Source organism: Penicillium paradoxum (assembly GCF_028828445.1).
Source record: "Penicillium paradoxum strain IBT 22861 chromosome Unknown utg000004l_segment0_segment0, whole genome shotgun sequence".
NCBI classification, from domain to species: Eukaryota; Fungi; Ascomycota; class Eurotiomycetes; order Eurotiales; family Aspergillaceae; genus Penicillium; species Penicillium paradoxum.
The window spans coordinates 861,644-888,629 of NW_026643182.1; the positions used below are offsets into that span (position 1 = coordinate 861,644).

The following is a 26,986-nucleotide window of genomic DNA, read 5'->3' on the forward strand; positions in this document are numbered from 1 at the left end:
GTACTACATAGGAGCTGGTTCTAACTCGAACTTAAGCGCTCAATGTCTCTGCTGGGCAACCGTGAATCGCCTAGTTCGCTGATCTTTCTTTTGGTCTGTCAAATAAGAACAGTGTCGGTTGTAGTGGTCTATAAGCTGTTAAAAGACCGGAAGTCCATCGACCTGTAATAAAATGAGCCATATACCTCAGTAGCCAGAAGATCCTAAGGTATACCATGTATGAATATATGATAAAGCCAGTATTGAACTCGATGCAAGAAACCAAACAGTGGGACTTAGGCCTACGACCAAATGTTGAGATTACCCTCTACTGACTCCTTTAGACCCTATTTCCTTTGTATAGTCCCCCTCTTCGGTGTCTATCCTTTTAGTAGCTACAGGACTAATATACTAGACTGTCACTTACCACTTCTCTCACTTCACCTTCACTTATCGCGTAAACATATATTGAGAAAGACCTATAGATTGAATCAATACTTATACTATTCTATCAGCACATTTGCCCCTTTGGATCCTCGCGAGATCATTTTCGAGTATATGTTCATGCAAAATGGTCAAATCTGACTGCAAACATGAGCAGTCCTCCTTCGAGCAGCTAGGTCCCTACCTTACGAAGCGGAAGCTCCGGTGAAACATGGAAACAGAAGCATTGAGCTAGGTCTCAGCGACCAAAACTGTCCTGTAACTCGCCGCAGGAAGATCATCACCAAACTACCTCCCATTGCAATCAATATGGTGACTGCTGGAATACAAAGCTTTTGTGTTAGTCGAGGAGTGGACTACAAGCTAGACATTATGATGGCATTGGAGCGTGATAGAAAAATGGCAATCTGGTTTCAGTCTGGTCCTATACCGCTAGATTGATCCCTCGTCTTGGTTACTATATATCGATCCTCCTGTATCTGGATCAATCGTATCATTCTTTACGGGGTGCGGAGTAGTCACTAGTTTGTTATGCGAACAGGCGGCTAGCTGAATCAAGAAGTGTGCTATGCAACTAATCTCTGACCTCGCATGGGCTAATGTGGAAGGAGATCAACTATAGACACATCTAGGCCTGGAAGGATGCGAAGAGCCAAGACATCCGATCGAGGTATCCGCAAATAATGATCCTTTGTCTCTCCTGCAATGATGGACTCCAGCCATTTTCGTAGACAGCTCAATCATACATCTCTTTCATGTCTGAAACCATTCATTTTTTCGGGCGATTGCTCTGATCATTAACTTCATGGATGAAGGAGATGGTGTCCGAACAAAGTGAAAATCACCTGAGTATTGAGATACACTATACGCATCTTGGCTAGATCGAAGTACGAAGTAGTGCGCAATGGGTTTCCACATCACTCCGCATAACATAGGAGACCGACTTGGCGGATCGACTGGCCAGGTTCCAATTGGACCAAATATTGCTTAATGGACCTGTGTCTTCTCATTAATTGGAACTCTCTCGCCTCTCAAAAAGCAAATGTATGATAGAGTGAGAAGCCGTCTTCCGGCGGCGAAGACCCCCTGAGGTCATTGAGCATGGCTGTGGCTGAAGATTAGGACTAACACTGTAACTACATGCGGAAGGAGAATCAAATGATGTAAGATAAAAGAATGTCTTGATTATCAATAAGAAATAAATCGTGCGTGTATATATGTACACTGTATATGTGTGTGTGGGTATCCCGAATATTATATCCAACCAAACGACCAAGTATGTACAATCCTCGACAAGCGTAGGAGTACCCAAAAAAAAGAAAGAAAACAAAAAGCCGTAAAGTGTACAAAAAAAAAGAAAGGCTCAACTCATATCTTAGAACGACTTAAACTCGTTTCGCATGCCGTGCACAAAAAGGAAATCAGAAAACGCGTAGCTAAACTTCAACCCCGAACTTCAGACCCTCAATCGAGTCGGTCGAGTTCCTGCGGTCCTTGATGAACTTAGGCCAGGTGTTCGTGAGAACGAGGTATTTGATACTAGCCTCTGCAGCATCGAAGATCGAAGCGTCGAAGTCGGCAGGGATATCACCCCAGTACTGCACGCGGTCCTTGATCGATCCAGTCGTGGAGTTTTGCATGGTTTTCTCGGAATCCACGGAAGCCGGGGACGGGAGATCGAAGGTGAATTTGTCAAAAGGACTGGTGGGATCGCATTCGCGCTCCTCGCCATATACAAGACGCGTCGGCTTTTCGAAGACGTCTTCCAGTTTGCGCAGTTCCTGGTGCGAGATGTTGACGGGGAACTCGGCATGGTGGACACTGATAAACTCGGCGTAGATATGTAGAGCGCGGTTGAAGTGTTCGCGGACGACATCCCGGTTGTTCTTTGATTGCTGTCTGGTGCTGCTCTTCATCGCTTCCGGTAGTCTGTTACGCCATTCTGCGACGCTAGTGAGGAAGACGATGTTCTCGCCGGAGAATTCGCGCAGTGCAGAGAATTCTTGGAGAGGTGCTGGATTGCGTTCTAGTACGTGTTCGAGGGCGCCCATGGTGAGGATGCTGTCGCGCGAGTTGAGTGTGCAGGTTGAGGTGTTGGACTTCCAGCCTGAGATCATGGATGCAACTACTGTTGTGTCGGAGTTGAGGGACTTGTCTTCCGAGCTGACGGATTTGACATTCGTTTCCCAGCGCGCGATCGAGTCGAGGGTCTCTTGGCGGAGTGATTGGTGACGCATGACCTCCCAGCAGGGGAGGAAGATTGTGAAGATTTCGATGATCATGATAGATAGGCACATCCTGTAACAAGGTCTTTGTTAGAACAATTGATGATCCTTGCGCATATGTTTTTGGGAGACTTACCATTGGGAAGGAACCCAGACAGCGTTGACTGGGGCCATGGCAGGGACGTAGAGACCGATGAGCCACATTGGGGTAGCATGAAGACTGTGTGGGATGTTAATAAAAAGTAAAATATCGCTTGAGTAGTTGCACCTACCTAGCAATAGCACAGCCGATGGTCTGGACTCGCCAGCCGTGAGTATCATGGATCTTTCGAGACTTCCATAAAACGACGGGGGCAACAACCCAAGACCAGAAAAACTGTGAAACGACACCGGGCCACCATTCCCACCCGGCACCTTGTGCTGCCAGTATCTCTGCAGGGGTACCGTGAACTCCAGTGCCAGGAATACCCCAAGAGTCGTGGTACTTGCGAGAGATCAACCACATCAGGATAGTGAGGAAGACCTACATGATATCACGAGTTAGACAAAGTATAGAAAAAATATGGATGAGATATGTCATCGTACCTGAAAAAACATTGCGATAGCAACGTAAATGAGGATTTTGGTAGTATAACGGAGTTGACGGAATCGGTTGATCAACCCATCCTTCTGCTCCGTGGGAGGCGAGTCGACAAAACGATGGCCATCCAGAGCATACTTCCTCTGGAGCTTAGCAACATGCTGAAAACGAGTGTTGGAGCCATGGAACAGAGCCATTCCACAGGGCAACAGGGTACCCATCAGCCAGTAACCGCAGTCACCAGGCATGATTGCACCTATCATAGTCCCGAACTGGGTCGGAGTCCAGTATAAATGAAGGACAACGATCGAAGTTAACGACAGAGCAAGGCCTCGAATGCGCAAAGTCGGCATGTCCCGATGCGCGATGAGATAGGCCATACCGGCCAGGACAGCCGAAGTCCAGACACATGCCCAAACCGCCCACCAGATAGTGACGGGGCTGAGATCGATCTCGGGCTTGGACTCAGCGGTGGCACCAAACTCGGACCCCATGGCTGCAAAGATGTGCTTAAGGAATGTAAGTGAAGTTGGATAGCGCTTGACGGTCCAAAGTGCCGGGTCGTGATCTTTTTATCTGGGGGCCACGGGGCAGCACATGCACGAGGCAGTGGACCCCTAACCAGGTTTTCGGCGTCACGACGGTGTCGATCATGACTGCGATACCTATTTTGCACTCCGTAGATTCGCTCTGGGATATTGCGTTGCGGGTCAGTCCACCGATCGGAGTATAGCCTGCGGCCTTGATCCCGTCGTGGCCCCGTGGCGATGGGGGCGCACACGCCCGCATGGTATTTGTCACTTGAAACAGGACGGTGATTGGCTGATTCAGAGGGGATTGGAGATCAAGATCTCTTGGCAGGGCCAGGTTCCTGGAGCTTTTATTGAGTCCGCCCTTTGCACTATCGATTCCCAAGAGTTTGCTGGGTTCTGTGAAGACAGGCGATCATAGCCCTAACCGGTAGGCCTCATTTTACTTCTCTCCGCCTCTTTCCTGTGCTCTGCTTTTGCGAGATATTTTCGGGGGTCGGGATCGAGTCTGGTACTCTGTTATCCAGGCCAGGCATAAAGGGGCATTCTACGGAGTACGCATTCTCATTATACGCAACGTCTCCTGGAGGCTCAAGGGGCCTGTGTTTCAGATATCCGAGCACTCCGCGCTATGATCCTATCTACGGAGTACTTAGGTAGGTAATTTACGAATACCCCTGCGAACGATCGAGAAATACAAATCGGACCAAAGAGCACATTTGGGGGCGAAACCCGAGTCTAGGATCTAAGATACTAGCTTGGCCGACTTTCTTTGGTGTCGAATAGCCACAAAAAGAGGTATGCAGTTCCCACATTTCGCTTAGCAGAGAATTCTCCAGCGACTATCGTTTTCCGAACTGACGATCAGTTAGTTCATTTGGTTTATTTCCGATCTCAAAGAAAGGTGATAACAATCAGACAAATCAATTCTCTATTGAGGTAGTCCGGGAATACTCCGTACTCCATACTCCATACTCCATACAATATGCGACAGAATCAAAAGGAGAGAAACAAGCAAATCTCAAGAATCCAAACAGAACAGAATCAAAGACTCCCCAACAGGAATCCCTCAGGAAGGCGCGAATTGCCACTCCACTCCATACGCGAGGGCTCAAACAACCCCATGGCCTTGGCCTCCTCCTCAGAGCCCGCCCGGAGATATCCAGAATATTTGATATCGAACCCCGGAACGAGCAAAGCATCCTTGAGGCCCCTATTCACCACCTCCTCCTCGTCGCGCGCGTACATGTAGCCGTAATAAATGTATTGCCCCGCGTCAGGGATCGACAAGCAATTCCCAACCTCGGTCTTGGCACAACAATCATCAGCATGCGCAGCCTCCATCAGGCCCATCTCAAAAGCATCAGATTCGTTGTATGCCTCCACATACCCGAAATAGATGCCCCCGTAGTACTCGCCACACTCACCAGGAACCGGCTCCGCCTCACAGAGGCCCATCTTGGTAACCTCATCCAGCGAGACCGCGCCCATGAATCCGGTGTAGACATGTCGCTCCCGATCCGGCATAGTGAAAACCCCGTCCTTACAACATCCCCAGGGGTGCTGGATCTCGGTTAGTCCCATTGCCCGCGCATGTCGTAGATCGTCTGCCCGGAGCAGTCCGTAGAACTTGCCGTCTTCGCCGGGAACGCGCCGGATATCGTCTAGCCAGCGTCGTTCGGCTTCTTGCTCTGATGCTGCGTGCATTAGCCCGTAGAAAAGGTGGAAATTGGCGGGCCGCTCGTCGCAGCACCCGCGCGCATGCTCTGCGTCCAATAGACCCATTCGGTTGGCGTCGTCGACCGAAAATGCACGCATGAATCCTTCCCACTCGCCTTGGTGCTTACCGTATGGCCGGACATCCCGTAGTCCTTTCTTTTGGGCGTCTTCTGCGGTCGCGGCGAACAGGTTGCCCTGGTAGAGGTGCATCCGTGGTTGCGGGCCTGGGATCCGTGAGTCCGGTCGGCTCTTGGGTGGCGTGCAGGTGCATGGAGAGATGCCACTGGTGCTCGCGTCGGCGGGGATGTCATTGGTAGGCTTCGGGTCCCAGATGTTGGTGATGGACTCTGTGTCCCAGAGATTCGGGTCTTCTTCGATGCCTAATCCGATATTTCGTTCGCGTCGATCGTTCTTGTCTTTCTGTAGAAGTGCGTGATCAAACAACTTGGAGATGGCTTCTTGTCGGGCTTGCTTTGTGTTGTTTTCTTCAATGCGCTTGTGGACGGTCGCTTCAATACGCCGCTGCATATGGTCAATGTCAATAAAAGGCAGATTACACAAGTCATCCTGAACCGAGGGGCTATCTGGCGATTCCTGAAGCATTTCTTCTAGGGTAAGAAGCTCGTTATCTGGATCAGCAGAATCAATATTCTCGTCGATACCGAAAGTGTCAGCGTTGTACTTGTCATAGTCAGTTTCAATCGCTTCCCGGTCCTGCTCTCCCTGCTGGATATAGTTTCCAAGTCTTAGTCTCAGTAGGGTTTCTCTCAATTTAGATCCGTGAAGTGATCCACAGCTGCTTGATTCATAGCTGCTGTCATAGCTGGAGGTTGAGTATGCAGTCTCATGGTTCAGCGAGTCAATTTGAGCACTGTCATTTGTATAGCCACCATAAGCGCCAAAACCGGCTGGAATAGACTCAGAGACAGATACAGACCAGTCATAGATCCTAGCAGTAATCTCCGGCTTGGTCGGCTTTTTCTGAGCAAAGTCAGCGAATTTCGCCTTCTTCTCCGAACGCCGACATCCACGAGAATCCGATTCGTGGACAACAGCAGGATTAACCTGAGAAACGTCAGAGAAGACTGGGGCGCTCTTAGTGAGCACACATCCCCCAGGAGAGTCCAATTCGTCGGCAACAGCCTTCGAGCCTGGATTCATCTGAGCAAAATTAGAGAGCTTGGTCTTGCTCTTAGGACACAAACATTCACAATGAGGACCCGATCCATCGGTAACAGCACACAGGCAGATCAACTGACCATTGTCGCTGTGGTCAGCACTGCCCATGTCCCCATTACCCGACTCCCCAACGACAGCACCCAAGCAGATCGACTGACCATTGTCGCTGTGGCCAGCACTGCTCGAGTCCCCATCGCCAGATTGCCCAACAACAGCACCCAGGCAGATCGACTGACCATTGTCGCTGTGGTCAGCACTGCCCATGTCCCCATTACCCGACTCCCCAACGACAGCACCCAAGCAGATCGACTGACCATTGTCGCTGTGGCCAGCACTGCCTGAGTCCCCATTGCCGTCGGAATCACTCACCATGCGTGCTTTAATTTCAATAGTTTGGCGTGTACCATCCAGGCCTTCAATTTTCAGGTAAGAATTGGATGATTGAGGCCGGTGGTTGTCTTCAGAGAGGCTGGCCATCCACTCACTCACACACTGCATGCACCTGCTGGGTTGGGGGGAGGAGAGGAGGTTGTGGGAGGTTTCAATCAGGGTGCAGGGTATGCTTTGCTCTGGACTGGCCAGGCGAAGCCTGTTGGTGTATTCTTGACAGCTGGTGATGCTCCAGTTGGAGATATGTCCACAGTTGGGATAGTGGTGGTAGGTGTAGTTACACATTGTAAATGATAGACCCTAACGAGTCAGAAAAAAGGTCTGTTGGTAAGATGGTAGATGAGGAATGAAGATGAGAGAATTGATCTGGTAGCAAGTTAGATTTCCTCTGGGCTATGGGGGGTTATATAACTTGTTCGGGGGAGGAGTGTCCGTGATGAAGTATAAAGCCGAGTCGAAGAACAAAGCCCTAGGTTAACAAAGATGGCTCAAGGCTATTCTTTTGGTCTCAACGCAAAACTCTTTGACGTTCACAAAGGCTATTGATTGGCAAAGAAGTTCAAGGGTAATTCGCTTGTTAGACGCGCTCTGCTAACAAAGAAGAATATGCCAACCCCCATTGTATCTCAAACATATCCAGTGCTCGAGCAAACTCCCAGTCGTTCTAATAATATCATTCATTGTACTTGGATATCACAAACACATTGTATCAAAGACCCAGTTCACACTCTAAGCCAAACAAGACGAAGCGTGTGAGACCGATCACTCAACTCTCCAAATCCATGAGATACCTAACCCCGGACTCAAGCAACCACCACGCGGCAGTCTCATGCATCCATCGTAGAAGAGGTCTCTCCAACGGCATTTTCCTAACCTCATCCGCTCTTCTCCACATAACGGTCTCGCTACAGAACACGACCGGTCCCTCTCCCCGCTTGCCATCCCTATTTAGACCCTGATTCCCACTGTAACTAATAGCCAATCTCCCCTGCACAAAATCCATCGCATCCATTTTAATCTCAAACTCAACCCGATTCTTCTTCCGCAGCGTAACCCGATAAACTCCACAAACCACATCCCCAACCTCAAAATCCAGCGCACTAAGATACCCAGCCTTAAAACTCCTTTTCTCCTGTGGGGTTTTACTAGCCATAGCCAGTACCAGTGCCTGCGGGAACCGCGAGAAGGCGATCATATTGCGACACACGAGTCTTTGAAAGAGATCCGTCATCTCGCTGCTGGGAAGGGAGCTCCGCGGCACAGATTGGGAGGAGTAGTCATAGACCATGAAGTACTCATTGCTGAATACGGAGTCTGGAATGGACTCTATAGTTGTTGGGTTTGACGCGGCGGAAAGGGTTCCGCGATGGGAAGTGTGCTTTATGCGTTTTGATAACCGCTCGTGGAAAATGTAGAAATAGATTGCCGAGGAGCTGGTGATTATTGCTGTTGCGGTAAAGATGAGACGGAGCATTTTGGTGTTTTTTGGAGTCGTGAAATTTCTACGATTGGGATGTTTGGGTGTTGTTTTGGGAGACAGGGATGGTCGTCAAGTGACGGCATCATCGGATACGAGGTGGCTTGGCGAGTTCAGCTGGGCTTCTATTCGCCTTACCGGTTTTTATGACAATCGAACGAAATATGAAACGAAAATTATGCATTTCACAATCGCGTACTAGTGGAAAATGAGTGTAATGTGTTCGATTTTGCAACGAGGAGAGACACATGGACGGATATACTCCAAACTCCCCTTCCGCAACAAAGGTCTATATTTAGAGCTGCTTCACTCCGTAACTGGGTATAGAGATTTAGGCGAGAAAGATTTAAGCGAGACGAGATTGTTGGGAACACGAAGAGCGGTGAGGCTAGACTTCTATCGAGCAGTGAAGTTTGTGTCATCTAGTACGTGTCTACGATAGACAAATGAAAGAAATGCTTTGATTCGCTCAAGGCTCTGACAACTAAGCTGGTCTCCCCATCGTGACTGTTGACTTCACCCGAGCAGCTACAGACAAGGTCCCTAATACCCAAATGATTAGCCCGATCTTATTTCACATCCCTTTCCATTCACAACATTCATACCCAGACAAATTGACTCGCCAGAAACCATCAACTACAGATATTCCTCCACTTGGATCATGGAAACCCGAATGAATTATGATGACGTTGCATGGGAGCAGTCCGATGATGTCTCCGACAATTGGCTGCGTCAGTTCCTTGATATCAATGTCAAAAGAGCGATTGCGAAATTTATCCTGAAGTAGGATTCTGGAGATGATCCAGAGTTTGCAATCCTCCAAAAGGGTTCTTTCAACCTCACGTTGCAAATGAAGTACACATATAGCGCGACTAATATTCGCTTCTCCCAGCCTGGAGCTGTTATGTTTCCCGAGGAGAAGGTCACGAATGAAGTTGCTGTGATGCGATACATCTCGGATCAGGCATCAATTCCTGTTCCGTTCGTTATTCATTCGGGTGCAAAAGAAGAGCCCCCTCAACTTGAGCCCTTTTATCATGATGGGCCACATTATGCATACCACGACCATGTATGACGCTCTCAACACTCCAGGATGTCCAAATGAGGAACGGGGGGTCCTTGATCCGAACATCGAGGAAGCCCAACTTGAAATGCTATACAAAGAACTAGCAAAAACCTTGCTTCGGCTTTCTAAGTTAGAATTCCCGAAGATAGGGTCCCTTAGTCAGGTGGATGATTTTGCCTGGGAAGTGACGAACCGGCCACTATCCATGAATATAAATGAGCTCGTGCGTTTAGGCACACTGTCTCGATCAAAACTCCCACCTTTAGAGGCTACTTTTGAAACAGCATCTTCATATATCGAAGCCCTAGCGCAGCTTAATATCCAACACCTACTTCATCAAAGGAGCGATGCGGTACAGTCTGCAGACGATTGCCGCCGAAAGTTTATTGCAAGGCAGCTGTTTCATAAGCTTGCTCGGGAAAAGAAATTATTCCAGCCGTGTAATGAACATGGGCCATTCCCACTCTGGTGTGATGATTTCCGGCCTGCCAATGTTCTTCTCAATAGAGAGTTGCATATTACCGGCGTGGTAGATTGGGAGTTCACATACGCAGCACCAGTGGAGTTTTCATACGCTCCACCTTGGTGGCTCCTGATCGAGAAACCCGAGTACTGGTCTGAAGGCATCGAGGACTGGACTCGAGTGTTCGATCATCGCCTAAAGACGTTCCTCACAGCAATGAGGTATTGTGAAGATATGGACGTTCAGAGCGGTCAGAGCTTGAGTGGCCGGCACCGACTCTCAGACCATATGCAACAGAGCTGGGAGAGTGGGGACTTCTGGGTGGTGTATGCAATTTTGCACAGTTTTGCGTTTGATGCGATATATTGGCAAAAGATCGACCAGCGGTTCTTTGGACCTACGGAGACTGACAATCCCAGCGAGGCGTGGAAAGAGCGATTGGACTTGCTCGATGAAACTCAAAGGAGTGAGATGGAACGACTAGTGACAAAGAAGCTCGAGGAAATGGAAGACAGAGCCCTGGCGTGGGATCCGGATGGATATACTGAAACATCTTACCAGGAGCTCAGGGGGAGAGCGGATAAATCCAAGGCGGAAGAGGCCCGAAATTGAGAGTGATAGATGGCCAAAATGTTGTATAGATGTTTAGCTAGAAGATATCTCTGGTATTTGAGCTGAAATCCGACCACAGTACGGGGTAGGACTTGTGGTCATTACGCAGATAAGCATAGTTTGTCCCCAGAGACATACGTGGGTGCCAAACCCCGACAAAGCTGACTTGAGACCCAATCTACCACAGTCCTGGAGATAAGGTCACTTCTACCGATGTCCCGAGTGCTGAGTAGGGAGTCACTCGTAGATTTATTCATGGAGGAGGACAAGCACGAAAGCAAAAACGAATTACTCAATCTGTATCTCGATAGGAAACAGAGACCTTGCGTCCCTCGCCTGACTCCTTGTAGCGCTTGGTCTGCAAACATACAATCCTGAGAATCCAGGCAGCGAGAGAGATATCAGCAATGGCCTCAGAGCCAACATTATTCCTAACTTGTATCTCTTACCTGCAGTGGAGAATATTACTGTGGGATCACAAAGAGAAGATATTAAAAAAATGTCAATCGTAAAGATATGTCTAAGGCTATATCATGATCAGCCCCCAAATAATGACATCGAACACAAGGTGGTATCAATTCCAAACAAAGAAAAGGCAAAAGAAAAGGCAAAAGAAATCCAAAACCCTCACTTCCTCCCATTCTGCAAGACATGCACACGTCCACTGTTATGCCACTTCGCAAGCTTGGCACCGCATTTCCCGCAGGAATGCTCGACATCCTTGAGCGAAGACATCAAGTAAGGGACACACCCAAGACAACAACAGAAGCAGAGAATAGCAGCCCAGCCACTATCCAAGGGTTAGTCTCTGCGACCCATTCCACACCTTTGCAACATCTATGGGAATTCCAACTTACTGCGTAGTCCCTCCGCTCACAGGCTGAATACTGGTCATCTCACGCTTTCCACAAACAGGGCAATCAACCGGTGTAGGCGCTGACTGGACACCATGTAGCGGGACAGCCGTTGCATACCCGCTGGGATGGCCATAGGGAGTGTAGTACTGCCGTGGATGGCCCTGGGGCTGGGGCTGGGGCTGGGGTTGACCTTGATATACCTTCTCTGGCGGACCCAGTGATGTCGGGGCCTCGTATTCTGGTGCCTCACCGATTAAGTCTGGTTGGTTGGGGTTTTGCTTCTCCGAAGCGCCGTTGGTGGGTGTTAGCGCGCTGACGGTGCTCCGCGTGGTATCGGTGATGGACTGGCCGGTGTGTGAACGAGTGACGTGGTATGGGCTCACGGGGCCATGATTTAAGTGTGAAGGGGATATGACTTCTGGCGCTTCGCTGTATGTGGGAGCTGGTGCTGAGGGGTTCGTTAGCTTGAGTATGAATATAGTAATGCGAGTGACGTACTAGAAGTCGGCTCCGGGTGAGTGATTTGTTCAGGCATGTTAGTTTCTGAGTCTGGGAATTCGAGAATAGGTGATCTGTGGTGGGAAATGCGAAACCAAGGCCTTCAATCGAGCCCGGGGGCCGGAGGGGCTTTAAGTCAAATGGACAGAGCCTCGTAGGTAATACACCGTACGTTAATATGAAAATAGCGCGATCAATACGCTCGTCAGATATAACAGGCAAGAATACACCGTTGTATGGTGAATACGTAGATATTTCTCTCATGCACTGCCTGGAATACGCGGGGAGATAGAATATGAGCCACATCCTTGCATATTACGACGCAGAGCCTTGTCAGGTTGGAAGTGATCGAAAGAACTCACTGAACCTTTCGATCGTTTTTGATGTGCATCCAATATCAACCGGACTTATAAACGAAGCAAGTATCTGAATTGTAGTTGAAGCCTCTGAACAGGAATGCGGCTCATTTTGCGACCAATTTCAAATTGAGACAGCTCATATTAGATAGCAGCTCCTCTCTGATACCTTGAACTTCTGTCGATTGCTAATAGTGAGTATCTACTCCGTATGCAGTATAAAGTCGTCTAATTTGAAATCTGACACTCTCCGCTCCATGCTTTATATCATAGTTTGTTCCTCACAGCTCCCTTAAAAGATCCGAATCCCCGGAAACCGTGCATTTTGGCCCCCTGGGGCGCTTTAAGATTCTTACGCCCGAGGTAGACGACGATCCTCGACGCCAACCCAATCACACGGCGGCTTGCGGCTCCGCAGCCGATCCATGCCCCTCTGAGGAGTCCCTCTACCAAAAGCTCACGGCTGAGTGGTAGGCTGAGGCAGAAAATCCCCTGTGACTGCGTAATTCATGTAGGAGGATACGCGAGGCACAAGCCTCGGGGTAGTTGGCCCCCAAACTCGGTGCTAAACACGCTCGTACCGTTTTGATACCATTTGGACGCGACGTCATGCCAATGTGGAAACAAGGAATGACAGCAGACGTTTGATCCGTAGATAGGTGTTTGCAGAACTCCCGACTATCTATGTTGTAGTCGACGAGGCACGATGCCTGAGGAACCAAGGCACCACTGTCTCAACAGGAAGTCGAGGGAGAGACTGATGAAATAATCACTATTCTGTCATGATGGAAATGAACATGCGTTTGTTCCTCGATCAGGATTCTACACCATTGAATCACTCTTGGGGGCACCCTCAAGCCCGATTCAACTCCATCTTATCACATCATGGCACCTAGAAAACGCCCTATGGCTCATAAAGTCTGAAGTAGTCTCGAGCATTCCAAATTGATATTGATCAAGCTAGTATGAAGGCGCGTGATCTATAATCGCTTCAGATGCGGTCCCAAGCGGCGTTTAGGGCCCACAGATATCAACCATACTGATAGGGAACGAAATCCACATAATGATGTCCATACTGCGCAAAAACCCTCAGAATCGCACTCCTGCGCATCCTCATTGCATAAGCCAGCACCGTCTCATTCCGTCGAAGACCCCCCTTAAGAAGCGGGTCCGCACGCCGCTCCATCAAAAGCTGAACCATGGGTTCATCGTCAGCGGTAACAGCCTTATATAACGGCGTCTGCCAGGGACATCGCATGTGATCAACCAGCGCGCCCCGATCCAGCAACAGCCTCGCAACCTTGATATTCCCATGGCCTGCCGCCTGCGCCAGCGCCGTCTCGCCATTCGAGCCGACAGCGTCGATCTTCGCCCCGCAATCTAGCAACAGTTGCACAACCTTGTCCTGCCCGTACGCGGCAGCTTGCGAAAGTGGCGTCTTGACGACCACCATCTGACGGCCTAGATCTATGTTCGCGCCGGAGGCGATAAGTATCCGCACGATGCGCTCGAAGCCCCGCGATGCGGCGGTGCTGAGTGCCGACTCGCCTTTCAAGGTGAGCTTATTCATGTCCGCGCCGTACTCAATGAGGAGGCGGACTATGGCTTCGTGGCCGAAGGAGACGGCGGCCATGAGGGCGGTTTGACCTTCGTTGTTTTGGGCGTCCACGTCGGCGCCTTTCTGGAGGAGGATTTGCACGGTTGGGGAATGGCCGTTCATTATGGCGGTTATAAAGGTGGTTTTGGAGCTGGTAATTTCCCATAGAATGCGGCTCACGCGGTGGGACTTGTGTGATCTTGAGACTTTGAAGGCTCGTAGGTCTGGTGTGGGATTGCGCTTGATGGGTGGGTATACGGGTATTGGGAGGTTGTTTTCTCGTAGTATAGTCTGTTGCTCCTGCTTGGATAAACTGGGAGCCACTGGTATTGGGAGATCGTGGTCCCGGAATATGCTCTGTTTCTCCGATTTGCATGGACTGGGAATCACTGGTATAGGGAGATTCTCCTCCAGTGTTACTTTCAATGTATCACCAGGATGGTGGTAGTCCAACAAAACCGGTATTGGGAAGTTTTCCTCCGGTATGACCTGTGTTTCTGGGTGTTGCTGATATTGCTCTCGAGGTGAACGAGGTCTATCTGAGTACGAGAAGCCTTTTGGTGGGAGCGGAAGGAATGGAAGACCGGTCGGTTCGTCTGCTAATAAGTCCTCGTTGTCCCAGTCTTTCCAGGGTTCCGATTTCTGCGCTGGTTCTTGTGCTGGGGACTCAGGGACCACGACCACTTGAGCATTTTGCGCCTCGGTGATGGACGGCAGATCGGCTGCCTCTACTATCTTCCGAAGATTCGAGATAATAAACTCATGATTCTCGTTCGACAGTTTAGAAGAAATACCCGCAGCCGCCAACGCTTCTTGTAGCCGTGCCCATGATTTATCTTCCCCGGGATTTGAAGAACCATTCAAAATATCCCAAACAAGGTCAGTCTCTCGCTTGCCTGCACGAATATCATCGAGAACACATTTTAGCGCCCGATCAATATTCCTCTGGGATGATCTGTATCGATGTTAAAAACTCCTCTTCAATTCACGCAGATCTTCAACACACATCATCATATTCGTATTGACCTCACTAAGCCCAAAAATCAGTGACGAGAATCGCGCTCTGATATCGGAAATGAGACTCTGGGCCCCAAAGGTGTCTGGATGCAGCTGCAGCTCCTGCAATTCCAAGAGGACGGCATGGCAGCTCTGGAGCCTTTTGTTCAGAACCCCAAGATGCGTGCAATCTGTACCCAGCGAGCTAGCATAAACTTCGGTTGTGGATAGCACGGCCTGCAACAGACCGAGCTCGTTATGAGCTTGGTTAGTCAAGGCTGTTGACCAGCGTGTTGACTCATACAGAGAGTTGGTCAACAGGTGGACTGCTGCAGTTTGATGCAATAATGGCCCACTACCTGCTTGCTGCAGGGACATGGTGCTTTCGGGGACTCTGTGGGGAGACGATAGGCCTGGAGTGTCAAAATGCGAAATTTGGAGATCGGGGGCTGCGAGGGCCCGTGCAACCCTGGCTTTTTGGCCCCCAGGCTTGTTTTGGAGGTTTTTAGTTTGCTTTCATGATTATGTCAGAATGCGAGAATAAGGAGATCGAGTACGCAGATTCGATTAGGAAGACAAAAATATATAGGGTGGTGAATGTGATTTAGGCTTGATTTGGGATCAAAGATGGGGATGGCAAGGTACCTAGATCGGATTGAGCCAAACATTCATGTTCCTTCAAGTACTTAGCTATCCATAGTATTAGTATTTAGAGGAGTTATGATAATGTATTTACTTTTTCTACGAGCCCTATAACATAACATCATGTCAAAGTAATTATTTCATTCTTAATAAAAGCTAAAGAAACGCAATCTGGCGGCTGCCGAATGCAGGCAGTCTATAACAGAAAATAGGACAAATAAAACGAGCTTATTTCAGTTGGAAGCCAAAGCAATCCAAACACACTGTCGACAGTAGGGAATTACTGGAAATGGACGCGTTTGCGATAGCAAATCGCGTCCAGCTCGCAAGCGATGCGGAAGTCAACGGACGGGTCCGGGTGCGGCGAGCGATCATTAGCCTCGAGATCAGCAACAGCCTGGAGCAAAGGCCCCTTGAGTTCCTCGTAGACGACTGCTTCGAATGGGCCAAAGAAGTGGCCCTTTGGTTTACTAAGGACAATCTCACACCACGGGTAGGCCTCCGCCATTTTCTTTGCGAGATCAACGATAACTTCCGAGTCGGCTGCAAGTGCACGGAGGTTCACGATACAGTCTCGGCGAGATTGATTACCGCCGAGGCTCAAGAACTCTTGCTCTCTTCGCAGGCTTTCATACATGTCGAAAACAGCCAGACGGTACTCGTATTCCCAATCCGTGTTACCTTGGCTGTGACCTTGGCCGTGACCTGGGCCGTGACCTGAGCAATTGCACGACATGATGTCTGTTTACAGTGGGTAATAAGTTGATTGATTGAATGATTGCGTGGCTGCTAATCTAGAGCTTGCAGGATTGTGAGATTTGTTGGTAGATTGTGGAGTTGAATATCGAAGTAGGTTGATTGGATGTAGATTTCCTGATGAGAATAGTGAGAAAAGATGGAAGAACCCGTGCTATTTATGCACTTCCCCTCGGGGTTGGCTGCAACTGTCAGACAAAGTCAATGTTCACGATTAAAGAAGACCATCAAAGCCATTAGCCATTGAGATATTCTTTATCGAGTCTCCACTCCGTGCACAAGGGAACAAAGGTCTGCCAGAAATTCCCGGAGAGAGAGAGAGCAGGAGAGACTTATTTTAGAAAGGAGTATGTAATGATAACAAAGCTCCTTATTTTGATCTTCTATTTATGGTGAATCGCTAGAGTAATGTTTATCTATTTCTGCGAACACCCCTTTTTTGGGATATTCAAAGAGACAGAACAAGGCGACCCTATTAAATTGACAAAGAACCGCACTATTCAACCCCCTTTACCTGGCACATATGATTGGGAGTTGGTCTAGAGTCTTTGTCTCTGCAGCAAGGTGATATGTTTAGCCTCGCTAACGGAGAACAATCATTTTGACGATGATAACATAGTCGAAGAGGTCTCATGCCTGGTGGAGACTTGTTGAAGTCGCGGCGGAATGAGCAACCTGTGAGACGGAAGTGTGCCCTCAGTAGATTTTTTATTCCTCCAATATCATCTAGCTCGAAGGCAAGGGCATCGAAAACCCTATACCTGGCTTTGATCTCCCTGGAAATCATTCGTCAGTTCATCAAATAGCTTGGTAGTAGCAGAGTTCAAACCCTTTGGAGCGTGTAAAAAATGGTATTATAAAGGCGACAAACTTCAGAGCCGTCTATACCCACATCAAAACTGAAAAGAATGATGACTTAAAATCACCGAAACAGTATCGCGAGGATAATATTTATCAGTAGACGGGCAGAACTCCTATCGCAGTATCCCGAGGAGCTCAACTTCCCTAGGGTTACTCAGTCGTTGCAGTATCATTAGGAAATCATCAAGACGTTTATTCATTGTCCGTTCCAACTTGCTTTCTGTCAGGGCTGCCATATAACTGATAAAAATCAAATACACGGAACCGTAGCCAGTAGGAAGGCTGCAGACCTCCCGGGAAAGGAATAACTAGGGAGGCTGTTGTCAGGAACCACTTAGGCTCCATATCAGTATTCCCTCCACGGTGGTTCCGATGTCAATAGTAATAATTGCAAAGTTTCCAAGGGGTTGAAGCAGATTCTCTCGCTCGAAATGTACATATCAATCTGTACACTTGCCTTTTCCCACTCATCATGTGGTGTCTCGTCTTGTTTGATCTTGGGTTTGCTACCAACTTCGGTTGTATGATGCGTTCTCGTACTGCATGCTGAATGCGATGACAACATGTGTCGATATCCATTCTCTTGGCACCTTTTGTATGATTGTGTGTCCGCGTGATCGCCACCTCATTTTGCTAGCATATGTTTCAGCTACCAGCTCCATATGATGACCTGTGCTTTTCCTGATAAGGGCCATTTGTTTCGAGTGCAGCTGTTCTATATCCTTCTGTTGTCTCCCTAGCACGAGCGTCGAACTAATGATGCTTCACATGGCTGACATACATGTGAGTATAGGATACTGCGTTGTGATTAAACTCGCAAAGGGAAGGGTCTTGTCAATATGTGTCAGCGTTTCTGCTTTCTTTCGGAACGTGTCGTGGAAGTGGCCAAGACTTGATATGATTGTACCTATTGAGTAGTCAATGACCAACTCTTGGTGTGCCAGAGAAATGAATGAGACTGAAAGCCTTAAATCCGCATCGCGGAGGAGTCGTGCAATGTGTGAGAGATGAGTAAACCACGAGAGAAGATTTATCGCATTCTGTGGAAAGGGCTCTCGGCAGATATATGGAGGCTCGGCAGATGGAGGGAAGCCTTGTGTATAAGACCTTTTGATGGTGCTGAGTGCCGTCAGGGAAAATTATATATTGAGAGATAAGAAGTGTAGTGAGACAACCTTGGAAGATGCGTCAATGAGGATTTTATATAATTCTTATGAGGCAGACAGATCAGGCAGAAAGTGTTTGCATCAAAGCCCAACAACTAACAAAAGGAAGGGCGTCTAAGACACTATTTGTACCATACAAGTTTACAAGAAAATGTGTCTTAAAGTAGGTAGATCTGTCTTAGGGGCTATATTTGCGAAAACAAAATCATCTTACAAGACTAGAATACAGACATCTCGGAGTGAGCATCGAAGGGCTTGAAACATACAAATCTAAAGATTAAACTGCCTAATACCAGAACAGAAGCTATGGAGAATTTTGGATTTGTGCTGTGAATAATCAGGAGCAAGATCAATAGAAAATGCAATCCGAAATCTATAATTCCTCATGTTCGCTAAGTTGAATTATTTCTCAAAAACCTTCACCACGTGGGCACTACCCTCAGCCCCTAACCCCGACTTCTTGGCCATGAACAACACGCTCAAAGCAGCATTGCCTAGATTTAAAGGACAATGCAGATCGCGTGCCTTTTGCACAGCCCTTGCCAGACGAGCACTAGCAGCATCAATGGTTTCAGAGGCTACATTCGCCCCTTGTCCACGCCCCTCAATAATCTCCAATCCTTTCGTCATAAACTGGCGACTTGCACCAGCAGCATCACTGACAAGAGTGTAGAACTGCTTCAAATCGACATTGAGGTAGCGCGCAAATGAGATCGCCTCCGCTGTCGCAACAAGATTAGTCACCTCCATCAAATCCAGGACCAGCTGGAGAGCCTCAGCCGCCTCCTCAGCAGACTTAGTGCAAGAAACCTTCATGATAGGCTCAGCAAAGTACTGCCGCACCATCGACGAATCATCAACAGCGCCATATCCCTGCAACAAAGCAGACAGATAAACCTGCTCAGCTGTGGAGCAGAGCGGGATAGGGAATTGATTTTGACGCGCCGAGGTGGTGATAATCCCCTGTCGAAAAATCAATTAGCAAAAGCCGCACAGCTCGAAACCCAAATCAGTCATCCTTACCACATCCTTAAGAATAATAGTCAAAGCACTAGCGCCGGGGTGCCAGTCTTCTTCCAACATACGTTGTAGTCGGTTCTCATGCATCCAAGTCCAGGAGGCACTCGACTTAATCGCCTCCGCTGTCTGAACTGCATCGAGTCCTAACTGCGCAGCAAAGCCCTGCGCCTCACTGGCACCCAGAATATGGATACCTGCTAGAACCTGGTGCACCATCTTCATATTGCTGCCCGCGCCAATACCGCCGGGAACAAGGTACAGCTTGTCTATATCCGACATCTCCTGTAGCAAGAAGCGGCCTTTCTCCAGCGCGGCATCGGGCGCACCGGCCATGATCGATAATGTACCCGCAGCGGCACGGAGGGCGCCACCTGAGACTGGAGCATCAATGAAACTTATATCACCGCGGCCAAGGGAGGCTAGCTCAGCGGCGACGGATTGGGCGTATGATGCAGGGACGGTGGAGCAGAGGAGGAGGGTTGCATTCTGGGGAAGAGCTGGAATAAAAAAGCCATGTGAGTTTAACCAAACTATTACAACGCGGTGGATATTTTCATGGATTTATTACCTGCAACTATGCCCTCATCCCCGAAAAGGACGCTTTGCACCTGTGGAGCCGAGGCTACCATGCAAACATAGAAATCTTTTTCCTTGGCCGAGTCCTGTAGTGATGAAGCTGCAATTCCGCCTGCAGCTGTAAACCGCTCTACTGATGCAGGGAATACGTCGTAACCGTGTACTGCATAGCCCTCTTTCACGAGATGAGTGGCCATGCCGAAGCCCATGGCGCCGAGGCCAACAAAGCCGATGGCCGGTTTAGACATTGTGGATATATGGAAGTAAACGGATATACAATTGGCAAATTAAGACTGGGAAAATGCCCGTATATATGTACTCTGTACAAAATGAAATAATCGTATTTCGACCCGCGTGGGGGTTCAATGAGGGGAAAGTGTCCGGGGAAGCTGGGTATGGGGGTGGGATGATTCGGGACAACTCCGAAGACCCTTGGCTTTTGCTGTGGGCCGAGTTAGAGTGGTTCTGCCAGATATTCTGGATATGAAGAGCGTGATAAGTTTCCGGTTAAATATATTGGCCCGAGAATATCGTTGTGCTGTGGTTGTTGATGCATACTTGCTCAAAGTTCGGGGGTTTGCCGAACAGCTCATTTAGACTAAACATGAGTTTATACTTAGATGGTATACGCCCGATGGTCAATTATGTAGGAAAAGATATTACAACAAACAAAAAAAGGCCTAATATCCATTTAGTTTTCTTGAAGAAAAAAAACCATTTTACTTCACTTCCCGAGAGATATATATGGGAGCATGTATCATTCCATCACCTCAGATGTCATGCCTGTATGTAGCCGAACTTCATTTGCCTGAGATCTCCAATGTGATACCTACATATATTCCCTCAAAATCTATGGTATACAACTTAACACCCCCAAATACCCCATATCCGCGGGATGCCCCTTGGTACCTGAGCAGACAGCTCAAAATGACGTAGCCGGAGCAACTCCGAGGCTCGGATGCGCAGCGACTCGAACAACCCCACGACTTTGGCTATATAACAGCGTGAAAGACATATTTCCGGCTCATTTATTGATCCAAAAACAGTTACCATATATCATTCCCACCCTCCCAACCTACCAAACAACCATGCCTCTCCAAGAAAACCGCGCCCTGCGCATCCTGGATCATGCCTCCGCAAACCACTACGGCGTCCCCGCAATGTGCTGCTACAACGTAGAAGGCATCCTCGCGACCGTCCGCGCTGCGGAGGCCAAGCGCTCCGCCGCCATGATCCTCCTCTTCCCATGGGCCATCCACTACGCCGACGGCCTCCTCGTGCACGCCGCCGCCGAAGCCGCGCGCAAAGCCTCCGTCCCGATCACAGTGCACATGGACCACGCACAGACACCCGAAATCATCCGGTACGCGGCGGACATGGGCGGGTTCGACAGCATCATGGTGGACATGTCGCACTACGAGAAAGAGGAGAACCTAGCGCTGACGCGCGAGCTGGTGGCGTACTGCCACGAGCGGGGGATTGCGACGGAGGCAGAGCCTGGGCGGATTGAGGGTGGGGAAGACGGCGTTGCTGATACCGTTGATTTGGAGGGGTTGCTGACGACGCCTGAGGAGAGTCGGGAGTTTGTGGATACGGGGATTGATTGGCTGGCGCCGGCGTTTGGGAATGTTCATGGGGAGTATGGACCGCGTGGAATTCAGTTGGAGTATGAGCGGTTGCAGTCTATTAATGAGGCTGTTGGGAAGGAGGTTAGGCTTGTGCTTCATGGGGCGGATCCGTTTACGGAGGAGATCTTTCAGAAGTGTATTGATTGTGGCGTGAGCAAGGTCAACATTAATAAGGTGTTGAATAATGAGTATGTGAGGGTTCAGGCGGAGAAGGCTGGGAAGGTGCCGTTGACGACTTTGTTGGAGGAGGCGACGAATGCGATGCAGAAGGCTGTGGAGGGATGCATTGATCGGTTGGGGTCTGGAGGTAGATACCCATCTACTTAGGGTTCATGTGGGATAGATGTGTTCCTTATGGGAAGATATGAATTCAATGTTTGTGATGCCATGAATTGAATGTGTAAGATTGAAACCAATACTGGTTGTCAGCTACTTGAGACTAAGGTCTTGGGATATATGAATGATTGCCAGAAAGGAAAAGCGCCGCCAATCCATTGCCAGATAAATCGAAAAACAAAGCGAGCGAGATTTACCAACATGGTAGTTTGGTACGAGCAATAAACAACATTGCACGTGAGAGGATATCATTTAATGAAGGACTTAACGACGGAGACCAAGGCCAGCAACGGGACCGCCGACGAGATCTCCAACGACGGGGAGACCGTGGACAATGCCGCCAAGACGGCCCGAAGGAGCGGATACGGTAGGAGCAGGAGCAAGGGCAGCGCTAGAGGAAGGAGTGGCGGAGCTCGGCCTGGCAGAGTGAATAACGGCGTGCGATGGAGTAGCGACGGGAGTCCCGGAAATCATGGGAATGTGAGAGAACTTGGGGGCCTTCGAGGTAGCTGCCTGTGAGGCGACAGGAGCAGGGAAGCTAGGAGCATTCTGCGTGGAGGCAGCCATGTTGGAGGCCATGGCAGCGTGGATAGGAGGGGCATCAGGCTTGCCCGCACCCTGAGTGGGAGATGGGTGACCGGATTGCTTTGAAGATTGGGCTTGCTCAAGGGCGTGCATAACGACAGGGAAGGGACTGTCGAATCCATCATCACTGTCCTGGACAGTAGAGGAGCCGCTGGGGTTGAAAGGGAAGCCGGTGGTCATGTCGCCGTCAGGCTTGGGAGCAGCAGGCGCGGCGATGGCGCCGACGGCGAAGAGGGCCAGGGAAATGTACGAGACGTGCATCTTGATAATTGGGTAATAAAGGAGAGTATAGATGGTCAGATGGAGAAATGAAAGACTGGGATGGGATCGGGCAAACGGCATACGATGGCGTTCGTTTATGTAGGGGAACTCAGGGCACTGGACGGACTGTTGTTATTTGCAATGCGCGTCCTCCATACCTCGCGCTCTTCTTGACAACGATCAACATGGCTGGGCGGGATGACGACAACATAGCAGCGGGGCGCCTATGCCTAGGTATGAGAGCGCGGGCTAAAGGACTGAATTGCCGCGTATGGCTGTGGAATGATCGTCCAGGAACATGCCTAGCAAAGCTTATCCGATGATGAAAGCTTACCTTAGTGTCAATCCAGTGGTGTGCAACAAATAGGGAGTAGGCAAAGCATGCAATTAATTCCCCAAGGGGGGGCTATGGATCTCGGAGGTACTGGATGAGGTTGACATGGTGGCGCACATCTGGCTGATTTCATTGCCCTCGTGGGTCTTTGTCAAACACAGAATCTACTAATTGACGAACCGTCTGTGGATCGTCCCTTACCTGGCCGCTGTTCAGATTCTTCTAGGGGCAGATGGGCTTACTCCGTATAGGGAATATTGATCAGTCCTATCGGGAGATCAGCGGTATACAACATTGTGGGATGGATACGATCAATCCTTTAGCCAAAGAGCACCAGACCTATAGTGTAAACAGGGAATATTTTCTTATGTAAATTCAAAGGGCTGATCTGGTGAATGTATAGGGGATTTGCTGGCACGCGGGACGTGTCTCCCTGGCATCCCTTATACCCCCTTGCTCCACGATATGTGCCAGCTTACTTTGGGTTCGGGTTGATTGGGCTGTCAGTACTCCGTACGGAGTACTCCGTATGTATCTTTGAATCTGATCACATACTTCCAGAGTTGCATCAGATCCGATCTGATCTCACGTTTTGGCTTGATCTATCACTGTCATATTGTGATCCACCTATACGCAGCCCTAGTTTGATATCTTGGTCATGAGAGGTGTAATAGGGCTGAGATGGCTAGAAACTTTTATTTGCGAGAATTGTCTAGGAGAAGCGGCCATAAGAAGCATCCCAGCTCAGGGATAACCCCTGACATGTCATTTTTAATGACTCCTTCACATCTGACTCTTGGTATACTTGCTTGTCGCCTCAGATATAGACACTCTCACCGCCTATTTCTGCTGCATTAGCTTCAGTTTCAATGTCTCTTCCTTCTCCCACTAACACTTCTCTTCTCTTCTTTTCTTTTTTGAATGAAGATTCAACGCTCCAACATGATTTCTAATGCGTTGTTTTTAGCCCATTTATCTTCATCAAGTTCTGTGGAGGTATATGAGGTGTATATCATGATCCACTCAAGTGGCCGTTTACATGTATTCCAAGGTTCTTGGACATGATTACTTTCGCAATGCCATTCATTAATTCGTAACTGAAACCTGCACATACCTAGATATTCCAGAAGTCATAGCTGTAAATCATCAAAGCATTTTGAACTTACCCACATGCCACAAATACCCAGCACCAGCCAGCAAAATGCCAGCCCTCCCAAATCATGCCGGTGAAAACTTACAGATCGCACCGATGACGTTATTCCTCCACTAGGCCCTTGACCGTAGCCCTAACACTAAACATACCAACCTCGGGACAGCCAATTCCCAGTTCACGATAAACACAGACATCATCAATCGTAGTTTCATACAGCTCAAAGTCAATGCGACGAGCAATATGCGCTAGTGCGAGATAGATTTCCGCATACGCAAGACTAAAAGAAAAATAGTTAGTGACTGTGGTCAAATGTGGGGTGTAGGACCGACTCACTTCATCCCCAGACACTGTCTGCTGCCCTTGGTAAAGGCAACAATATATCGTCCCAGATGCTCATCATCCTCCGCGGCACGGATCCAACGATCAGGGTCGAATTTATTCGGCTCGGGGAATAGTGTGGGGTCCATATGGACAAAATAGTTCGATTGACTGACGGGGGTCTGCAATACGGGATGGTCAGCATCTTCGCCAGGCCTAGCTAGAATTCAATTCGGTATGATGTGCGTCGTCTAACTGCCACGTCGAGAGGTTTGCACCCCGTAAGCCAGAATTATTCACTCACCCCTGCAGGGATAACCCAATCGCGGTATATCATAGGTTCGGTCGGCGAGACACGGGCTAACCGTGCTGTCATCCCATGACTGAGACGGAGACCCTCATTGACGACGCCCGTCTATAGCCCAAAGACAACAGAGATCAGCAACTCACATAACAAGCAAGAAGACAGAGATCCCAAAACTTACCAAATAAGGCAACTTCTCCAAATCCACCCACGCAGCCTTAGACAGCGGCGTCGGCAGCACAGTCTTCAACTCCGCACGCAACTTCGCCATAATGTCCTTTTCTCTGATAAGATAGAACATCGACATCGCAATAGCTCTAGCCGTCGTCTCAGTACCAGCACCAAGAAGCAATGCAGACTCATCCTCCAACCGGTCCAGCGTCCTCTCCTCCTCCGGCAAATCCAAACTAGTCAAGGAATCAAAAATGTTCGGCCTCGTCTCCGAGTCCAGCTTCCTCAGACTCTGTTTCTCCAAAGCATCCCCGGCCTGCTGTCTAAGCCGCACTTTCAAATCAAACAAATCACCCATCGCCGGCTGTAGCCAGCGCACCAAACTAGGTGGCACATTGCGAAAAATGGTAAGGAGGAAAGGGAAGAATCGGTTGATGTGGAACATTACCATCAGTCCATTGACTGCGTCGACGAGGTCATTATTTCGCGATCCCTTTTCGCCATCGAGATATCCATAGCTCCAGCCGTAGCAGTAGTCTGTGATGACATCTGCGGTCAGCGCAGCGAAGCTTAGATGCAGATGCAGCACATCACCCGCTCGGTAGGCTTGCTCGAACAGGGCGACTAGTTTATCGACTTTTTCTTGGATAGAAGGGTTCAGGTTGATAACCGAGCGCTTGGAGAAGTAGTTGCTTAACAGGCTGCGACGAAAGCGGTGGTGATCGTGTGTTATTGTTCCCACGAGCGAACAGGGCGCGCCGAACGAGATAGCGTATTTAGGGTCTTTGGAGCGTTTCCGGGAAGCGCCGGCATGGATCTCATCGTAGTAAGATGGGTCTTTGATATGGATTTCTCGTGGATTGATGCGCACGATTGGGCCTAGGGAATTACATCCGGTGTGTTGTTAGTGACATGTGAATTTCAGTTATGGTTAGGGTTGGTTCGGATATTTAGATGGGCTCTTTTATAAACTCACCATATTTCTCGTGCATGCGCTCAACCTCCCAGATATACATGCCGCTTTTGATCACATCGTAATAGAACTCGTAGAGAAAGGTTGCAGCAGCAATTTTTGGACCGGGGAATTTGGCCAGCGGATGGAAGTACAAATGGTACACAGTGCGCAAGATCAGTAGTCCCAACGGTAACGTCACCAAGGCCGCGTAGATAGTTGCGGAGTCCATTCTAGATAAGCTCGGTTAATGGACAAAAGAGGAAGGAAAAGCAAGGCCCAGGCCTGTGTTATATGAGGGGAAAACGCATTACAAGAAAAAGAAGGGAAAAGGAGGAGATGCAAACCCCCACGAGGGAGCTAGTGTATCGTGATTTTAGTGTCCACAGGAATGTTGGAACTCCTTCCTGATTCAACCCGGCTAATTAGAAAGTGCAGAGATACCTAGAAGCCATCACGTTCTGCGCCGCCGCTAGGGTGCTATATAGAGCTGTCATTCGTCGAGTATCATCCGACCTCGCCCACCATGCAGATGCAGGCGTATTTAACGCTAGGCTCGGCTTGAGAACAATGCTTTTGTCCCTACGGAGTACACCGTACATCATAAAAGCGATACTAATAGGTGATCCTTGGTCAATCAATGTGATATGTCGGGGTGAGGTACAGTCTGCATTTGATATACTTCCAGAGACCCAATAAGACCCCTGATCACTATGTTGGGATTTTAATTTGCTGCAGTCTGCTTTTGATTATGGCTAGAAGAGCATAAAGCAAACAAGGTGAGAATGTGACCCGACAGAGTAGGAGGCAGTGAAAAAAAAGATAAAAAAAAGATGACACAATGGACTATCTGGTAATCGAAACCAGGACCTCCCGCACGCTCGCAGTGATGCGAAGCGGGCGCACTACCAACTGTGCTAACAGCCCAGCTGAGTAATCGATCAATGGCTATAAC

The 26,986-nt window shown here is 49.0% G+C and overlaps 11 protein-coding genes across 11 annotated transcripts; 2 read left to right on the forward strand and 9 right to left on the reverse strand.

The window, feature by feature from the left end:
- Positions 1-1,859: 1,859 nt before the first annotated feature.
- N7457_004067 (uncharacterized protein) lies at positions 1,860-3,722 on the reverse strand (the record flags this gene model as incomplete). The annotated part of the gene is made up of 4 exons (XM_057175112.1): positions 1,860-2,721; positions 2,785-2,868; positions 2,921-3,171; positions 3,234-3,722. The coding sequence occupies 4 exons, from the start codon at positions 3,720-3,722 to the stop codon at positions 1,860-1,862; spliced, it is 1,686 nt and encodes a 561-aa protein (XP_057032159.1).
- A 1,080-nt stretch (positions 3,723-4,802) lies between these two features.
- N7457_004068 (uncharacterized protein) lies at positions 4,803-7,331 on the reverse strand (the record flags this gene model as incomplete). The annotated part of the gene is made up of 1 exon (XM_057175113.1): positions 4,803-7,331. The coding sequence occupies one exon, from the start codon at positions 7,329-7,331 to the stop codon at positions 4,803-4,805; it is 2,529 nt and encodes an 842-aa protein (XP_057032160.1).
- A 481-nt stretch (positions 7,332-7,812) lies between these two features.
- Positions 7,813-8,520, reverse strand: N7457_004069 (uncharacterized protein; the record flags this gene model as incomplete). The annotated part of the gene is made up of 1 exon (XM_057175114.1): positions 7,813-8,520. One exon carries the CDS (start codon positions 8,518-8,520, stop codon positions 7,813-7,815), a length of 708 nt encoding a protein of 235 aa, XP_057032161.1.
- A 1,043-nt stretch (positions 8,521-9,563) lies between these two features.
- Positions 9,564-10,664, forward strand: N7457_004070 (uncharacterized protein; the record flags this gene model as incomplete). Its single annotated transcript, XM_057175115.1, has 1 exon — positions 9,564-10,664. The coding sequence occupies one exon, from the start codon at positions 9,564-9,566 to the stop codon at positions 10,662-10,664; it is 1,101 nt and encodes a 366-aa protein (XP_057032162.1).
- A 627-nt stretch (positions 10,665-11,291) lies between these two features.
- On the reverse strand, positions 11,292-12,056 carry N7457_004071 (LITAF-like zinc ribbon domain-containing protein; the record flags this gene model as incomplete). The annotated part of the gene is made up of 3 exons (XM_057175116.1): positions 11,292-11,454; positions 11,522-11,969; positions 12,020-12,056. The coding sequence occupies 3 exons, from the start codon at positions 12,054-12,056 to the stop codon at positions 11,292-11,294; spliced, it is 648 nt and encodes a 215-aa protein (XP_057032163.1).
- Positions 12,057-13,405: 1,349 nt separating this feature from the next.
- N7457_004072 (ankyrin repeat domain-containing protein) lies at positions 13,406-15,346 on the reverse strand (the record flags this gene model as incomplete). The annotated part of the gene is made up of 2 exons (XM_057175117.1): positions 13,406-14,927; positions 14,979-15,346. 2 exons carry the CDS (start codon positions 15,344-15,346, stop codon positions 13,406-13,408), a joined length of 1,890 nt encoding a protein of 629 aa, XP_057032164.1.
- Positions 15,347-15,890: 544 nt separating this feature from the next.
- On the reverse strand, positions 15,891-16,346 carry N7457_004073 (uncharacterized protein; the record flags this gene model as incomplete). Its single annotated transcript, XM_057175118.1, has 1 exon — positions 15,891-16,346. The coding sequence occupies one exon, from the start codon at positions 16,344-16,346 to the stop codon at positions 15,891-15,893; it is 456 nt and encodes a 151-aa protein (XP_057032165.1).
- Positions 16,347-18,795: 2,449 nt separating this feature from the next.
- Positions 18,796-20,237, reverse strand: N7457_004074 (uncharacterized protein; the record flags this gene model as incomplete). The annotated part of the gene is made up of 3 exons (XM_057175119.1): positions 18,796-19,356; positions 19,417-19,910; positions 19,982-20,237. The coding sequence occupies 3 exons, from the start codon at positions 20,235-20,237 to the stop codon at positions 18,796-18,798; spliced, it is 1,311 nt and encodes a 436-aa protein (XP_057032166.1).
- Positions 20,238-21,077: 840 nt separating this feature from the next.
- On the forward strand, positions 21,078-21,944 carry N7457_004075 (class II fructose-bisphosphate aldolase; the record flags this gene model as incomplete). The annotated part of the gene is made up of 1 exon (XM_057175120.1): positions 21,078-21,944. The coding sequence occupies one exon, from the start codon at positions 21,078-21,080 to the stop codon at positions 21,942-21,944; it is 867 nt and encodes a 288-aa protein (XP_057032167.1).
- Positions 21,945-22,217: 273 nt separating this feature from the next.
- N7457_004076 (uncharacterized protein) lies at positions 22,218-22,799 on the reverse strand (the record flags this gene model as incomplete). The annotated part of the gene is made up of 1 exon (XM_057175121.1): positions 22,218-22,799. One exon carries the CDS (start codon positions 22,797-22,799, stop codon positions 22,218-22,220), a length of 582 nt encoding a protein of 193 aa, XP_057032168.1.
- A 1,589-nt stretch (positions 22,800-24,388) lies between these two features.
- N7457_004077 (cytochrome P450) lies at positions 24,389-26,263 on the reverse strand (the record flags this gene model as incomplete). Its single annotated transcript, XM_057175122.1, has 5 exons — positions 24,389-24,563; positions 24,620-24,786; positions 24,909-25,019; positions 25,090-25,958; positions 26,056-26,263. 5 exons carry the CDS (start codon positions 26,261-26,263, stop codon positions 24,389-24,391), a joined length of 1,530 nt encoding a protein of 509 aa, XP_057032169.1.
- Positions 26,264-26,986: the final 723 nt, after the last annotated feature.